Source organism: Melanotaenia boesemani, chromosome 6 (genome assembly GCF_017639745.1).
Source record: "Melanotaenia boesemani isolate fMelBoe1 chromosome 6, fMelBoe1.pri, whole genome shotgun sequence".
NCBI lineage: Eukaryota > Metazoa > Chordata > Actinopteri > Atheriniformes > Melanotaeniidae > Melanotaenia > Melanotaenia boesemani.
The window spans coordinates 1,046,123-1,064,623 of NC_055687.1; the positions used below are offsets into that span (position 1 = coordinate 1,046,123).

General features: G+C 45.4%; 1 protein-coding gene across 4 annotated transcripts in view; it reads right to left on the minus strand.

Moving 5' to 3' along the window:
• Positions 1-3,475: 3,475 nt before the first annotated feature.
• The window catches only part of LOC121641529 (atrial natriuretic peptide receptor 1-like), a 117,710-nt gene continuing 102,684 nt past the window's right edge, over positions 3,476-18,501 (minus strand). For all 4 annotated transcript variants that reach the window (XM_041987718.1, XM_041987716.1, XM_041987717.1 and 1 more), the window contains 5 exons: positions 16,935-17,058; positions 14,265-14,333; positions 13,791-13,965; positions 10,248-10,346; positions 3,476-4,499 (listed from right to left, as the gene is read on the minus strand). In XM_041987718.1, the coding sequence (XP_041843652.1) occupies positions 4,354-4,499; positions 10,248-10,346; positions 13,791-13,965; positions 14,265-14,333; positions 16,935-17,058 (613 nt within the window). In that variant the 3' untranslated portion in view covers positions 3,476-4,353. The remainder of the gene's footprint in view (positions 4,500-10,247; positions 10,347-13,790; positions 13,966-14,264; positions 14,334-16,934; positions 17,059-18,501) is intronic.

The window sequence follows — 18,501 nt, forward strand, 5'->3', positions numbered from 1 at the left end:
CCCGCCATCCTCCCGTTCCCGCCATCCTCCCGTTCCAGCCATCCTCCCGTTCCAGCCATCCTCCCTTTCCAGCCTTCCTCCCGTTCCCGCCATCCTCCCTTTCCAGCTTTCCTCCCGTTCCCGCCATCCTCCCGTTCCAGCTTTCCTCCCGTTCCCGCCATCCTCCCGTTCCCGCCATCCTCCCGTTCCAGCCGCCCTTCTGTTCCAGCCGTGCTCCTGCTGCCAGGCACCACTCTTGGCCGGTTATCTTCTTTACCGGGGTCGCTGGCGGTGGGACAAACTTGACAGGGAATCCTCCGTCCTTCATGTCTTTTGTGGCCTCGTTGATTGAGTGATAGAGACACGGAGCTTAGCGGGATTCGGGGTTTGGAAGCATTTGTTTCACTTCGTTGAAATCTTTTTGTTTAGCCAGGACAGCTGCTGGGTAGTCATGAACAAAACAGACTCTCTGGTGGTTTAGGAAAAGCTCCTTCTCCTTAATAATATTAATAATATAATAATATTTTAATATTGGCTTTAACTTTATTTCTTGCATTTTATCTTTTTTATTTTAACATATTCCTTTTGATTTTATTTCATTAATTGCATTTCTCTTAATCTTTATTTATTTTTTATTGTATTACTCTTTTTTAATGCACTTGTTTTGCTTTCTGCACCCTGCTGTAATGATTTATGTAAAGCACTTTGAATTGTCTTGTACACTATGTGCAGAATTATTAGGCAAATGAGTATTTTGACCACATCATCCTCTTTATGCATGTTGTTCTACTCCAACCGGTACAGGCTTGAAAGCCTACTACCAATTAAACATATCAGGTGATGTGCATCTCTGTAATGAGAAGGGGTGTGGTCTAATGACATCAACACCCTATATCAGGTGTGCCTAATTATTAGGCAACTTCCATTCCTTTGGCAAAATGGGTCAGAAGAGAGATTTGACGGACTCTGAAAAGTAAAAAATAGTGAGATGTCTTGCAGAGGGATGCAGCATCAAGACGAATTTAATTCAGTACAAAAGGCTGCACACAGACAGATCCGTTCCCTCAACCACAAGAACATCTTCATACAGGTCCAGGTCACCTGTGACTCCCAGATCCACCTGCTGAATGTGTCTTTAATCATTAAAATTTACTACAACCATGTCTTCTTATTATAATAATTATGTCCTAGTTAATAACACCTAGCAGACTCCCCTGAGGACTTCATCAGATGCTCCGTAGGTGAACGGCATCTTAAAACGAAGCCAGAGCAGGGTCTGCTTCCAGCCTGTAGAAGGTGCCGTAGGCTATGCAATGAGATTTTATCCCACAGCGTACCACGCTTCCCTTCAGCCACGCCGCCGCTAGGATGTTGGTCCTGACGCGTTCATGGACCAAACTGCAGGCTGCTGTCCACGTCCAGGAGTAATTAATGATCCGTTTGTACATGAAGATGTTTTTATATTATTAAGAGAAGCTCACCATGGGCTTATTTATGATCAAGTAAACAGTTTAAAATGAGGAAAGTCAGGCTTCATCACACGTTGTTATTGTTATTGTTTTCATTCATCAGTCATTATTTTTCCTCATTTGTTTCTCATCCGCGTTTGTTTGCACACAGCCTGTAACTCGTAACCTTATATGGACGTGCAAACCAAACTAAGAGAAAAGATATCTGACAGATCATTACACAGACGGTGGAGAGTCATGGTGTATAACACACATTTCTGTAAAGTTCACACTGGATATGCTGAGGAACAGAAACGCATCATGAACCCAGTTTGTACTGGATCACCAGTAAGAGGAGGCCCAGCTCCTCTGACTGGTGGAGATTTCTGCCCTGGACTCGATCGGGAAATCCTCACATTTAAAGATTTTTGTGTAGAGTCATACTGAAAACGCATTTTAACACAGATCAGTGGAAATATTAATATTTATTTTATGTACTGTTTCATCATGACGCCTCTCCTGATGCACGTCACTGCTGCCAGCTGCTGATTCACCGTCCTGGTTCCTTTCTGGTTCCTCTTGTTATAAATCTGTTTCCATAAAACAGCTGATTATCTCTGTCTGTACTGGCCCTGCTCAGTTTATTAATAACCCAATAATCAATGTGCATCATCTTTTGTTGTGTTTGTTCTAAACGTGTTGAGCTGTAAACATGTTGCTCTGTAGATACCAAGACAACGTCAGAGACCACTGCTACTGGTGGTCCTCCCCCTGAAAACCGTGGGTCTGGTGGTCTGAATGAGCTTTGAATGAAGCGTGCGCCCTCTGCAGGGTCATTAATAAAAGGCCAAGCCATGGTAACCAGAAAGGAACTCTGTCTCTATCTATATCTTTCTCCGTCCATCTCTTTAGACCAGCTTTCTCTCTCTCTCTCTTTAAACACCCTCGGCCTGTATGGACGGGGCTCAGCTGATCCCAGTTTTACTGTTAGCCAGCCAGAGGCAGTGGAGGTCGGGTTCCTGAACCTGGGGAGGGTTAATAAGGTGTTTAGTTTTAATGAACACCATGTTCTTTTCATTTAATTTCATGTTCAGTACGTGTATAGTTGTTTCTTTAGTTAAACTGGTGCTGACAGATTTATTGATTATTCCAGACAAAGTAGTGACGTAATAACAGCTGTTTCTTGTTTTATACCAGAATGAGGTGGAGCAGCTCTACCAGGTGGAGCTTTCTTTACGGAGTCTGTATCAGAGCTTTGAGACACAGCTAAGCTAAACGTTAGCCTGCCCCAGAGCAGGCTAGTTCGGGTACATCAGTTACCATGGTTACTCAGCCACGTTGATGGAACGGAACTCTGGCTTAAATGAGCCAGACTTCTCAAGATAAGCCCGGCTTTCCGTCCATCCGGCTTAGTGGAATACCCACCTGGAACATTCCTGAAGAAATGATGCTACTCATTAAATGTTGCTGTTTCACTGCATGTGACTCTATACGGGGTGTGTGTGTGATTCCGTTAGACACACAGAACTGAGCCTGATAGTTAATGTCGCTATGACAACAGTCTCCTTTGAGCCTGATTAGGAGTCTTCTTTCCTCAGAGAAATTATGAAAAAGTTACAAAGGTTCAGGTTTCAACACACCCCTCATACAAGCATCAATAGCTCTGCTTAAATGGACAAATATTACAAATATATTCTATCCGATTAAAATCAGTCTGATCGGAGAGTCCAGCTGACATGTTTACGCTGCAAACATGATCCGATCAGTTGTATTTATATGATGGACAGATTTAATATGATTGTAACGCTTTGACATGCTACTAGCTGGGAAGTGTTTTCTTTTTTTAACCTTTTGATGGTTGAAATGTTCATTAATCCTTAACTCTTTCAGTTCCAAACAAAAACATCGTATCCGTCACAGTCCTGTTTTGTTTTGCTGCCGCCATGTTTCAAGTCTTCACTGAAACACATTGTGTTATGCAACGTAGTTCAAGAGCAGACAACATGCACCACAAAACCATCGGAATGATGCAATCAAGGCCGATTGGATCAGCTGACATGAGGCATTTTTATTCTGATTGGACGTCGACGGATTAAAAGTGCACCATGTAAACGTAGCCACTGTTTCAGCCTTTAAAAGTTTTATCTTTCAAGACTCATTTGAACTTTGAATGAAGTTTCTACGTGAGTGTGCCTGATTCATAGGGGTTAAAAGTCAGCTGGGTTTACACTCATTTCATAAATCTTCATTCGTGTCTCAGGGAAAAATTTAGCTTTGTTTTTGCCATTTTCGTTAACGAGCCTGCGATGAATTACTACCAGAAGCCACAGCATGTTTTTCCTGATTGAACCGTGTTTCAATGTATTTTTGTTTGCCTTTTTTGAGAAAACTTCAAGGAGTTACGAGCAGAAGACGGAAACAGAGCATTTTTAGGTGGAATAAGCATGAAGAATAGTAATCTGTATGGGTGTTAAATAAAACACAACAGTAGACTAAATCCAGGCTGTGGTTCAGCCCAGCTGACCCAAAACAAAGTCAGAACATAACCAGAAGTCTGATGGTAGAGCTGCCATGAACTGGTCCTGATCTGGATGAGCAGCACAGAAGAGAAGTTTTTACTTGAGAGGACCTGATGAAGATGAAGAGGAGCTGGTTGGTCCAGATGTTCATGGTGATTCAGCTGAGGGATGAAGAGAGAACATCTGAACCTCATGCTCTTCATGTTGCCGCTGGAGAACGTATCAGTGCCGTGAAGCTGGTCAAGTTCTGCTGAATGAAGCTACGAAGAGGTGCTCAAACAGGAGAGTCAGTCGGACCTGCAGCTTCCTAATCCTCCTGCCCTGTCTCCTTAAACCTTTAGTTCCTTCCTCATGAGGTCTGCTCTCTTCTTTCCTTCATCTTTGCCTGCTGCCCTGCATCTGCTTCCTCATTGGCTGTTGTTCTCTCCCAGCAGCCAATAAGTGGTCATCATTCCTTTGCCCTTGATTTTGATGTCTCCTCTCAGCTCCAGCTGGAAGCAGTTAAACTCCATCAGGACGTCACGAGTCGCTGCCGACACGTGGACCTTCAGAGCTGCACACAGAGATAAACACAGAGACGGAAATAGAGATTTAGATAGAAACGGAGACGGAGATGAGACAGAAATTGAGACAGAGATAGAGATGGAGATAGGGAGGGAGAAAGAGATGGAGACAGAGACAGAAATGGAGACAGAGATAGAAACAGGGATGGAGACAAAGACGGAGACAGATACAAAAACAGAGCTAGAAACAGACAGAGATAGAGATAGAAATGGAGACAGAGAAAGAGATCGAGATGACAGAGACTGAAATGGAGACGGATAGAGACAGGGACGGAGACAAAAATGAAGACAGATATAGAAACAGAGATAGAGATGGAGATCTTTATATTACAGGTTTAGATTTTTCCGCCTCATTTTCTGGAAATATTCTTGATAGTTTGACTCTGAGAGGATGTGACCACTCTGGGAAAGGATTCGAACCTCGGGAACCAGTCCTGCTTCTTCATTCATGATCTCACACTGAAACTAACTGACGAAGTTCACCTGCTTTCTCTGGTTCAGGCAGCCCCACCCCCACCTGAAGGACACACCTTCTCCACACCTCCCATCTATTTATCTCCTCTCAACTCCACCCTCCCTCTCCCTGTCCTCGGTCATCCTCCCTTATCCATCCATCCTTCCAGCATCTCTCCTTTCCCCTCACCCTTCCATCCTCATCCTCCCTCATTCATTCCTTCATTCTCACTTCTGCCCCTCTTTCACTCCCCATCCATTATTTTATCCTTCCTTCATATATCCTCCCATCTGCCTTCTCTCTCCTTTACCCATCCATCCATCCTTCCATCAATCCATCCATCCATCCATCTTCCATCCATCCATCCATCTTCCATCCTTCTTTCATCCATCCATCCATCCATCCATCCTTCCATCAATCCATCCATCCATCTTCCATCCATCCATCCATCTTCCATCCTTCTTCCATCCACCCATCCATCCTTCTTCCATCCACCCATCCATCCTTCCATCCATCCATCCGTCCATCCATCATCCATCCATCCATCTTTCATCCTCCTTCCATCCATCCATCCTTCCATCAATCCATCCATCCATCCATCTTTCATCCTTCTTCCAGCCATCCATCCTTCCATCCATCCATCCTTCCATCCAACCAACCATCCATCCATCCATCCATCATCCATCGATTAATCCATCAATCCATCCATCATCCATCCTTCCATCAATCCATCCATCCATCCATCTTTCATCTTGCATCCATCATCCATCCTTCCATCAATCCATCCATCCATCCATCCATCTTTCATCTTTCATCCATCTTCCATCCTTCCATCCATCCATCCATCATCCATCCTTCCATCCAACCAACCAACCATCCATCCATCATCCAGCCATCCATCCTTCCATCAATCCATCCATCCATCTTCCATCCTTCTTCCATCCATCCATCCATCCATCCATCTTTCATCCTTCTTCCATCCATCCATCCATTCATCCATCATCCATCCATCCATCGATCCATCCATCATCCATCCATCCATCCATCCATCTTTCATCCTTCATCCATCCATCCATTAATCCATCCATCCATCATCCATCCATCCATCCATCTTTCATCCTTCTTCCAGCCATCCATCCTTCCATCCAACCAACCATCCATCCATTAATCCATCCATCCATCATCCATCCATCCTTCCATCAATCCATCCATCCATGCATCCATCCATCCATCCATCCATCCATCCATTCTTCCATCCTTCCATCCATCCATCCATCCATCCATCCATCCATCCATCCATCCATCCATCATCCATCCATCCATCCATCCATCCATCCATCCATCTTTCATCCTTCTTCCATCCATCATCCTTCCATCCATCAATCCATCAATCCATCCATCCTTCCATCCAACCAGCCATCCATCCATCATCCATCCATTAATCCATCCATCCATCATCCATCCTCTCTCCCTGTCCCATCTTCCTCTCTTTTTCATTTATTCTTGTGTCTTTTCTTTCTTTTTCCTGTTAATGTCATTTCTTTCTTTTTTCCAGGTACATCTGGGGGACACTGACATCAGAGAGCAGAAAACATGGCGCTGTGCGAGCAGCTGCGTGCTACGGCGGCTCTGCCTCCTCTATTCCTTTTTTTAGCTTTTTCTATGGTTTTTAGACGTGGTTTTCTTTTTTCCTTTACAGTAGTCAGTACCAGGTGCAATTCTGCACATGGGAAACCTACTTTTATTGATTTTCTATTTGGATTTCTGCTTCTTTTGGCACTTTTCCAAACTTCGGTGGGGGACACCTTTGGTTTCAGCCACGGCTCCATTGTTTACACCAGGGACCAGCTGTTAGCTCTGAGCGGCACTGCTCTTCTCTACGCGGAGAAGCCGGAGATTCCCGCGGAGATACGGAGAAAAAGAAGAGGCTGCAGAGCAGGAAGAAAGCTCCAGGAGAGGAAACGGAGGTACAGGCCATATTTACCCTCCGTGATTATGGGAAACGTTCGTTCCCTCTCTAACAAGACCGAGGAGCTCACGGCGCTGACCCGGCTACAGCGGGAGTTCAGGGAATGTAGCCTCATGTGTCTAACGGAGACGTGGCTGAATGGACTTATTCCGGACTCTGTGGTTTCCCTGGATGGATTTAAACTTTCGCGCGCGGATAGGAGTGCGGCGGAGAGTGGTAAGAGGAAAGGCGGGGGACTCGCGGTGTATGTCAACGAGAGATGGTGCAACCCGGCGCACGTCTGTGTAAAGGAACAACTCTGCACCAGGGACATTGAGTTACTCGCTGTGGGCATGCGGCCGTATTACCTCCCGAGGGAGTTTTCACACGTTATACTGTTTAATGTGTACATCCCTCCCTCGGCTGATGCAGCAGCTGCTTGTGAGCTGCTCCACAGCGCAGTGACTCGGATGCAGACTCGCCACCCGCAGTCCCTCCTGCTCATCAGCGGGGATTTCAATCACACCTCGCTCTCTGCCACTCTCCCTACTTTCGTCCAGTACGTGAAGTGCCACACCAGGGAGAACAAGACGCTGGACCTACTGTATGCTAATGTGAAGGACGCATACACCTCCGCCCCCCTCCCCCCGCTTGGACGCTCTGATCACAACCTCGTACATCTGCTCCCTGAATACACACCCAGGGTGAGAAGACAGCTGGCACAGAAGAAGTCTGTGAAAGTGTGGACCGATGAGGCCAATGAGAGACTGAGAGACTGTTTCCAAACCACAGACTGGGAGACACTCTGCAGCTCTCATGGAGAGGACATTGATGGCCTGACCCACTGCATCACGGACTACATCAGCTTCTGTGTGGAGAACACTGTGCCAACCCGGAGGGTGCGGTGTTTCTCCAACAACAAACCCTGGGTGACCCCTGAGCTTAAAGTCCTGCTGAACCAGAAAAAGAGGGCTTTCATTTCAGGGGACAGAGAGGAGCAGAGGAGAGTTCAGCATGAACTCCAGTACAAGATCAGGCGGGCCAAGGACAGCTACAGGAAGAAGCTGGAGGAGAAGAACACACGGGACGTGTGGAGAGGGCTGAAGGAGATCTCTGGATTTGGACAGAGTGGTGCCAGAGGGACAGCTGATGGAGACCAGCGCTGGGCCAATGATTTAAATCTGTTTTTTAACAGATTTGATTCAAACCCCACTCTCCCTGCCCCCCCCTCCCCCCTCTTCACACATCCCCAGTCCAGCGTCTACCATCCCCTTCCCCCGACCACCTTCATCTTCACCTCCACTTTCACCTACCCCCCATCTCCACTCCACACCAATGGACTCCACCACCAGCCCCCCACTGCCCTCCACCTCCCCCCTCTCCTTTACATCGGCCCAGGTGAGGAGAGAACTGAGGCGGCTGAAGAACAGGAAAGCTGCAGGACCCGACGGCATCAGCCCCAGGCTGCTCAGGACCTGTGCAGACCAGCTCTGTGAGGTGCTCAGGTACATCTTTAACCTGAGCCTCAGCCTGGAGAAGGTCCCTGTCCTGTGGAAGACCTCCTGTGTGGTTCCGGTTCCTAAGATATCACACGCTAAGGAACCGAACCATTACAGACCCGTTGCCTTGACCTCCCACCCAATGAAGACATTGGAGAGGCTCATCCTCGGTCACCTCCGCTCCGTGGTGTGCACCGCGATGGACCCGCTGCAGTTTGCCTACAGGCCAAACATCGGGGTGGATGATGCTGTCATCTACCTACTGCACAGGGCGCTGGCTCACCTGGAGACCGCTGGGAGCGTCGTGAGAGTCATGTTTTTTTACTTCTCCAGTGCGTTTAACACCATCCAGCCGGTGCTGCTGCGGGGGAAGCTGGAAGGAGCTGGAGTGGATGGAAAGTTAGCTGCGTGGACCATCGACTACCTCACCAACCGGCCACAGTACGTGCGTCTGCAGAACTGTGTGTCTGAGGTGGTAGTCTACAGCACGGGGGCCCCTCAGGGAACAGTGCTCTCACCGTTCCTCTTCACCCTTTACACCTCGGACTTCACCTACAACACCAGCAGCTGTCATCTCCAGAAGTTCTCTGACGACTCAGCCATTGTGGGCTGTGTGTCTGAGGGGAACGAGCTGGAGTACCGGTCAGTCATCATGGACTTTGTGGACTGGTGTGAGCGCAACCACCTGTGCTTAAACACCAGTAAGACCATGGAGATGGTGATTGACTTCCCGGAGAAGGACACTACCCCACACACCGGTGAACATCCAGGGGAAGGAGATTGACCTGGTGGACAGTTTCAAGTACCTGGGTGTTCACCTCAACAATAAACTGGACTGGTCACACCACACAGACGCCCTGTACAAGAAGGGCCAGAGTCGCCTCCACCTCCTGAGGAGATTGAGGTCCTTTGGAGTATGCAGGCCTCTGCTAAGGACATTTTATGACTCTGTGGTAGCCTCTGTTGTCCTCTACGCTGTTGTCTGCTGGGGAGCGAGCAGCACCGACCGGGACAGGAAGAGACTGAACAAGCTGGTCAGGAGGGCCAGCTCTGTCCTGGGCTGCCCGCTGGACTCTGTGGAGGAGGTGGGTGAGAGGAGGATGTTGGCCAAGCTCACATCCATCATGGACAACACCTCTCACCCGCTGCACCACACTGTGGAGGGGCTGAGCAGCTCCTTCAGCAGCAGACTGAGACACCCTCAGTGTAGGAAGGAGCTACCGCAGGTCCTTCATTCCCACTGCTGTCAGACTGTACAACTTATCTGTATAGTCATATTACTGTGTAATATTTATTTATATTTTACTGTGCAATACCCCCCATTATCAATGTCATCATATTCTTCATATCCCACCATCACCATGTAAATATGTATATAGTCTGTGAGGTTGTTGTTATATTTTATTTTATTTTATGTATGGATGTAGTGTGTGTGTGTGTATGTATATATATATATATATATATATATATATAATGTATGTGTGTATGTATGTATGTATGTATGTATGTGTGTATGTATGTATATATATGTATGTATATATATATGTGTATGTATATGTGTATGTATATATATATATCTTTATATTATAACGGTACATATTTTTGCTTTTCTTAGACTTGTAAATAATTTCTATTGCACTTTCTTGCTGTGATGCATGTTCACCTTATTTTGCCTCTCTGTACTTTATTCTATAACAAGAGCTGCTGTAACAAGTGAATTTCTCCACTGTGAGATAATAAAATCTAATCTAATCTAATTGAACCATACAACCGGTAAAGCTCCTGGTTGGTGAATCAGGAGTTCGGTTTGTTAGCTGCAGGTTGTGTCTTTTGGTACCTTCTCCAGTGGACTCCATACGTGACGACGTGTTGACCGTATCACCGAACAGACAGTAGCGTGGCATCTTCAGACCCACAACTCCTGCACACACTGGACCTGAACAGCACACACACACACACACACACACACATCAATACCATGCATTAGAAATACAGCATAGTCAGTTTTTATTGAAAAAGTTTCCTGCAGATGAGACTGTGGGACAACGTCCCGCCAGGACAGGACTCATCTCTGATATCTGCCATCAGATCTTTACTTTTATTCCTTCTCTGTAATTAAACTATAGATGTGACGATGAAGACGAGTTTATCAGAGGGTTGGTGGGTTGAACCAGGCTCAACCTGATAGGTGCCAAGAAAGGACGGCATTAAGAAGCATATTCCAGTCTCTCATAATGAATCCCCTTATTATTCCAGTTTTTCCACTTCTGTCCCAAATATCGATGTTTAGCAAGAACAGCCAAACAAAAAAAAAATAAGACATGAGCGCGATCAGGAGAACAGAGCTGCGTCGTTCGCACTCTGTAACCCAGGCATCAAGGTCAAGGTTTAGTTTGTCTGAAGGGCCATTCTGAGTCTCCACAAGCTCCACAGTCATTCTCTAATTTTTCTCCCGTACATATACACATTATACATGAAAACATTGGCATTTTCTTCTCCTTTTACCCAGCGTGACCATCACTGGGAAAAGTCTTATGGTTTCCTCCCACATCTCCTCAGTGCAGAGTGCTCCCACCACTGGCTCCACTGACATTCATTATATTTCTCCTCAAGTCAGGAGGTGAGGGGTGTTTTTAACCTGCCATAAAGACTAAATAAAATAAAGTAGAATGATAAAAATGGCATCCATTTGTTCAGCAGACCCCTCGGCTGCTCACTGTTAAACCAGTGGTTGTCAAACTTTTTGAGCCGCAACCTCCAAGATAACATCTACTGTCAGAACCTTCAGAAACCAGGAGGATAAAGAGGCTTTTGGTGGTTGACCGCTGTGACAAGGCCCTACGTGCCCACAATCAGCTTCTCTCACAGAGATCATGTGGCATCCAGATGTTTCATGTGGCGTGTGCACTAACTTTATTTATGTGTAAAAAATTAAGATGCAAGTTTCAAAGATCTATCTCTTTTTTTTTAATTGTTTTATTTTGACAGCCCTGGTAAAAAAAGCCCAAATTTAATAAATGTAGATGATCTATTTTTAACAACGACCCCCAGTTTGAGAACCACTGACATAAACAACCTTTTCTGTATGACTTATGGTTTTTAATAGCAACAGTTTGTTTCAGCAAAGACTCTGTTGGATCGGGGACTCGGGAGTAGCTTAACCCTGCCTGCATCCTCGTTGTGAAGTTATTTGACTTGAAAGGCTGTTAATCCTCGCTGTTGGAGGGAGGTAGGTCACTTTTATTCATTGTACTGATCTCACAGATCTCCATCACTTGGAAGAGAAAAATCGTGAACCTACCAAATCATTTGCCTTTTCAGCATCAAGCCTGCACACGCTTTTTTCTTGGAGATATCCAATAACACACAGGCTCTTATATGATCATCTGTTACCGTTTAATGCACAGCTATCAAAGGGTCTCTTGGCTTTTACTGCTACGTATAACCTGTAATCTGTTGAGAACACCGATTGGTCTATATGCTCTAGGCTCTGTTTTTTCTTCCCCAGTTTTCGTTTGACCAAGAAAAATGCCTCTCGCCACGAAGGCGGGGCCTCCACCTCTCACGGTGTGGTTAAAAGGCCTTTAATGATGGAAGGAAGAGTTATTTCATGTCTTTCTACCATTCTGGAGGAAATCCATCACAGCCTGGTGATTTATTGACCCAAAGATTTTCTCAGTTGACATTTCTCTAGTGAGAAGTGGGAAGATCAAGGAAGCCAGAAGATTTTGAGTTGTGGGTTCCTCTGTTTGGTCTGGTGTGTGCATAATGCTGTATAGTATTCTTCAAAAGCTCTCTGAATCTCCTCCAGTTTGGTAGTAACCTTCTTTGTCTCTGGGTCACAAACGTTGTGTTTCCCCTGCTATTTCTGAAGTTTCCATGAAAGTAATTTGAAGCCTTGGGCCCTGCCTCACACCCAGTCACTTCGTCACTCAAACTTTTATCACCTCCTCGCTGACAGGCCTCGTTTGCTCAAGGAAGGAGGATTTATGCTAGTATATCTTTTTAGATGTTCCTGTAGGTGTGACCACCGTTTTCTTTCATCTTCTTGAGTAAAACACATTTAGATAACATTGTGGGGCTGACTGCACCATTATCATTACCTTCTTTGTTTCATTGTGTTATTTTCAACTGTGGAGTGTTTGTTCTATTGTTCAGCACTTTGGGCAACTGCTGTTGTAGAAAATGTAAGTAGGTTTTTAGTAAAAGTGGAGCTATTTAACAGACCTGTATTAAGCCTCCAAAAAGTAGTTTTGGGGCTTTTAATCAGATTAATTTTCATGGTCAGCCCAGAATGGTCAGAGGTCCCGGTCTTATTATACAAGCTTTCACTCTGCAAAGATTCTTAATAAACATAAGAAAGGATCAATTGTAGAGCGGATATTATGCCTAGCTGAGGAAAAGGTCAATCCAAGTCATGCAGATGCCTCCACATATCAATAAGCCCCAGTTCTTGCAGGGTTTTTTAACTTGTTTAAAGTGAGTTCTTCTCCGCTCTCGATTAGTTGTGTCAGTTTCAGGTTTGAAGAGCAAATTAAAGTCACCTGCACATGTACAGGTACTGAGTGATTCTGCTGCATAAGGCTGCATATAAAGCTGCTCCCACATGGTGCATAGATGTGACTTCCTGCTCTAGCTTCCCCTTCACCAACACAGAGCTGCCCTCTTTATCTTTATTTTCAGCAAACAATTTCAAATGAACACATTTGGATATAAGAATCGTTTCCCCCCTTTTCTTACCAGATCTATGAGAGGAGAAATAACTGTTCCTAAAACCCCTGTTGTTCCTCTTTAGTCCTGCATTTGGTATGTTTCCTGTGAAGAGGAGATGGGAACTCGTTCCCGTTTTAACTTTGAGACGAGTTAATGTCGTTCACGTTTAAACCACATTATAAAGCTGCATACACAGCTATCAGCATGTTTTTCTGTACCTGTAGAACTTCAGTCACGGCCCTCAGAACACGATGAACCAACATAAACAGACTGAACCTGTCATGACAACCCAGGTCTCTGAGGGTCCGCCTCGCGTACAGGGAAAGACCACGATGTGGGCCCTCCTGCTTAGTCACCTACAGCCTGGTACACACAAGGATTTTTTTAATCTGAGGAGATCTTTTTTGTCTGTTTGAGACCTCACAAGTGAAGATAAAAATCAGGAATTGAACAGTGTTGATCGTACTGTGTGTGGCGGCTCCGCTAATCTAATCACAGAACAACACACACATGACGATGCTGACCCAACTCCCGACTCTTCTACAATCTAGTCCTCCGAGCTGACTGATCCGGGCGGTGGGAGTTGTGTAGCGGGTTTTAACCTCCTACAGAGACACAGAATATGTCAGGTAGAATTGTGATGACTCGGTTCAGGTGTGGGTCTCACCGCTGTGGATTCCGATCCTCAGCTTCAGCTGCTGCTCCGGTCGGTGGCGGATCTTGAAGGTCCGGACGGCGTCCAGCAGAGCCAGCGCCATGCGGGCGATCTCCCTGCCATGCAGCTTCCCGTTCCTTACCGGCAGCCCGGACACCACCATGTAGGCGTCACCGATGGTCTCCACCTGGGGGCACAAGAGGACCACGAGTCCAGGTCAGTCTGAGGGAGCTCTGGTTGTTACAGACCCGAACATCAGCAGACCTGAGAGTCTCATCCAGCTGCTCTGTTAAATGAAAACTCACGGAGAATGTAACAGCTGGATCTTCTGGTCATTTAGCCGTGGTACAGTTTAACTCTTTCTTTCTCATTGCTTTGTTTGTTTCTTATTTCTGAGAAGCTCAAGCAGCAGCTTCTGATCTCTGAGGATTCATTCAGACTCATCTCCTCTCAGACTGAAAAGGGCTGCAGGAAGGAGCTTCTCACCTTGTACACATCAAAGTTGTCGATGATGGCGTCAAAGCAGGTGTACAGGTCATTCAGCAGAGCCACCACCTACACACACACACACACACACACAGGTGATTAGCTCTGATATTTCCACAGGAAGTCCTGCCAGGATTCAGGTCCTCACATCACCAGCTTCTCACCCAGATCCTGCAGCATCCTGGCAACCTTAAACCTAGCTGTGTGTTCTTCTCGTTTACAGGTGGTTTCACCTGAGTTATCAGCTGGTCTTCAGTTCCTTCTCAACATCGCAATGTTGTTTCAAACATCCACACCCAGAGCCCACCCACCATGACATCACAAATGGTTCACGTCCTATCTTACAGACAGAAAATTCCTGGTGGGTTTGGATACATGCTCCTCCAAGACACACAAAATTCCTTGTGGGTTCAGTTCTAGGTCCTGTTCTTTTAAATTTGTATTTGCTGCCTCTTGGTGGTGTCATCAGGAGACATGGAATTAACTTTCACGGTTATGCTAATGACACACAACTTTATATCTCCATGTCTCCTGATGACACCAGACCAATGGATACTCTTTTTAACTGCATTCCCATCAAATCCTGCACTGGGGGCTCAGTCGGCCATGTGTGCCGGAGCGCCTTCCATGGTATTGGTTTCTTGTCTGGTGCCCGTGTTGGTGCCCTGGTCGCAGTAGTCAGGCCGACGCCTTGTGCAGACGGCTCCTGGGATAGTGTTTTGGCTCCTCTGTGCTCGGCCACATATTAATCTGACTGTGTGTGTGTGTGAATATGTATATGTGGAGATGGGGGCAGGGAGCATGGTGGGAAGGGGGTTGGTGGGCTATTCTTTTTAATTCTTTTAAAACCTGTAAAGCACTTTGTGTTACATTTCATTGTATCAAAAGGGCTTTATAAATAAAGTTTGATTGATTGATTGACCAAAATAAAAAGAGACCAAAAAAAAACAAATAAACTGATAAAATAACAACATAAATGAAAAATAAATAAAAAACTACAAATAAAAAACTACAATAAAATTCAGTTAAAAGCTAAATTAAAAAGGTCTTAACCTCTTTAAAAACATGAACAGTCTGCAGCCCTGAGGCTCCCTGGCAGGCTGGTCCATAGACCAGGACTGTGGCGATGGAACGAGGTCTCGCCATAGGTTTTAGTTCTAAGCTAAGAGGCCGGTACCAGAGGACCTCCGAGTCCGCGTGGGCTCATAATCTGAAAGCAGATCTGATAAATAAGAAGGTCCAAGACCATTGAGACATTTATAAATGACTTAAAGAAGCTTAAGATCATCCTGAAACCCACGGGGAGCCGATGCAGCCATTTAAAGCTGGTGTGATGTGGTCCCTCTGGTCCTCGTCAGAACTCTGCTGCTGAGTTCTGGAGTAGCTGCAGGTCAGAGACCAGAGAGCAGGACGTTACAGTCATCTCTTCTACTAGAAGTAAAAGCATCAGCACCTCACTGCTGGTAAGAGAGAGAAAAGGGCGACTCGGCGATGTTATAAAGATGGTAAAATCCTGTTTTTATGACGTTTCTGATGAGTGGAATAAAATCCAGCTCTGAGCCAAAAGACACCCCGATTTCTCCCACACTTGGAGGGATTGAATGAAATAGTTCAGGTAAAATGATCTCTCTTGTCTTCAGGATAGATAAATTAAACGTTAGTTTTGTCCAGGTTGAGCTGTAAGAAGTTCTCTGCCATCCATGACTTTATATGTAAAATCCAGTTTAAAAGGACGTCAACTGGCTCCAGGTCATCAGGAGACACGGCGATGTAAAGCTGCGTATCATCAGCATAGCTGTGGAATCAATGCCGTGTCTCCTCATGACGTCCCCAAGAGGCAACAAGGACACAATAAAAAGAAGTGGGCCTGGAACTGGTCCTTGGGGAACCCCACACTGGATCTTATTGATTCTTAAGGAGCAGGTTTCCATACTTAAGAAAAATTGTCTCTGCATGAGATAGAAGTAAAACCAGTTAAAATAGTACCTGAGAAGCCCACCAGCTATCTCAGTCTGTCTAATAAAATCTGGTGATCTACTGTATCAAAGGTGGCGCTTTGTTCCAGTAGAACCAGGAGAGAAAGTTTCTAGGAGTCGCAGTTAAATCTGAGGTCATTAACAATCTTTAAAATGGCGTCCCGGTACTGTGGTTTGTCCTTCTAAAATATTGTGTTTATTAAAAACTGTCTAACCGAATAAAAACAAATTTTCTAAGATCTGACTTAAAAACGGTGTTTGGATACAGGTCAGTATTACGGTAAGTATTACGGTAAGTAAGTATACGAATGTCTGGGTCTAAATGACTGTTCTTCAGAAGAGGCCTCACCGCTGCTGTTTAACAGGCAGATGGGAAGACGCCCGTCTGAAGGGACTAGTTCACCATGTCTATAAGCTCACGCTCAAAGAAACCATAAAATGTTTTAAAGTGATGTGGGAATGGGGTCTAAAAGGCAGGTGGTGGGTTTAGTTGGGGGAAAACTGGACCAGCATCTTTGCACCAACCAGGACTAACTCTCCCGTGTTTCCTCGGGTAAAAGCAGAGGTTCAGTTCTGTTAAAGTCAACATGTTGAGATAAAAGACTGGATCTGATAGCATCAATTTTACTTCTGAAGTGGTCTACATGCCAAGCTAGGCTAGTAGTTTCTCTGTAGCAGGGTCGTTGGGTTTTACCTCCATCGGGGTGCTCTCTGCAGACAGGGCCGTGAATCCTACGATGTCGCTGAAGTAAATGGTGACTGAGTCGAAGGCTTCGGCTTCAACTGTCTCACCACGCTTCAGCTGCTCCGCCACTGGGCTGATAAACAAACAAACAAAACAACACAAACATTTTATTTTCACAAAAGATCAAAGAAAGACCAACATGCACAGTACTAACTAGTATCTGGTACAGCTCTACGGTAGTGTAGTACTAGCTATAGTACAAACTTACTAGTATCTGGTACAGCTCTTCTGTAGTGTAGTACTAGCTATAGTACAAACTTACTAGTATCTGGTACAGCTCTACTGTAGTGTAGTACTAGCTACAGTACAAACTTACTAGTATCTGGTACAACTGTACGGTAGTGTAGTACTAGGTGTGGTACTAACTGTGGTAGTATCTGGTACAGCTGTAAGGTAGTGTAGTACTAGGTGTGGTACTAACTGTGGTAGTATCTGGTACAGCTGTAAGGTAGTGTAGTACTAGGTGTGGTACTAACTGTGGTAGTATCTGGTACAGCTGTACGGTAGTGTAGTACTAGGTGTGGTACTAACTGTGGTAGTGTCTGGTACAGCTGTACAGTATTGTAGTACTACGTGTGGTACTAACTGTGGTAGTATCTGGTACAGCTGTACGGTAGTGTAGTACTAGGTGTGGTACTAACTGTGGTAGTATCTGGTACAGCTGTACGGTAGTGTAGTACTAGGTGTGGTACTAACTGTGGTAGTATCTGGTACAGCTGTACGGTAGTGTAGTACTAGGTGTGGTACTAACTGTGGTAGTGTCTGGTACAGCTGTACAGTATTGTAGTACTAGGTGTGGTACTAACTGTGGTAGTATCTGGTACAGCTGTACGGTAGTGTAGTACTAGGTGTGGTATTAACTGTGGTAGTGTCTGGTACAGCTGTACAGTATTGTAGTACTAGGTGTGGTACTAACTGTGGTAGTATCTGGTACAGCTGTACGGTAGTGTAGTACTAGGTGTGGTACTAACTGTGGTAGTATCTGGTACAGCTGTACGGTAGTGTAGTACTAGGTGTGGTACTAACTGTGGTAGTATCTGGTACAGCTGTACGGTAGTCTAGTACTAGGTGTGGTACTAACTGTGGTAGTATCTGGTACAGCTGTACGGTAGTGTAGTACTAGGTGTGGTACTAACTGTGGTAGTATCTGGCACAGCTGTACGGTAGTGTAGTACTAGGTGTGGTACTAACTGTGGTAGTATCTGGCACAGCTGTACAGTAGTGTAGTACTAGGTGTGGTACTAACTGTGGTAGTATCTGGCACAGCTGTACAGTAGTGTAGTACTAGGTGTGGTACTAACTGTGGTAGTATCTGGTACAGCTGTACAGTAGTGTAGTACTAGGTGTGGTACTAACTGTGGTAGTATCTGGTACAGCTGTACGGTAGTGTAGTACTAGGTGTGGTACTAACTGTGGTAGTATCTGGTACAGCTGTACGGTAGTGTAGTACTAGGTGTGGTACTAACTGTGGTAGTGTCTGGTACAGCTGTACGGTATTGTAGTACTAGGTGTGGTA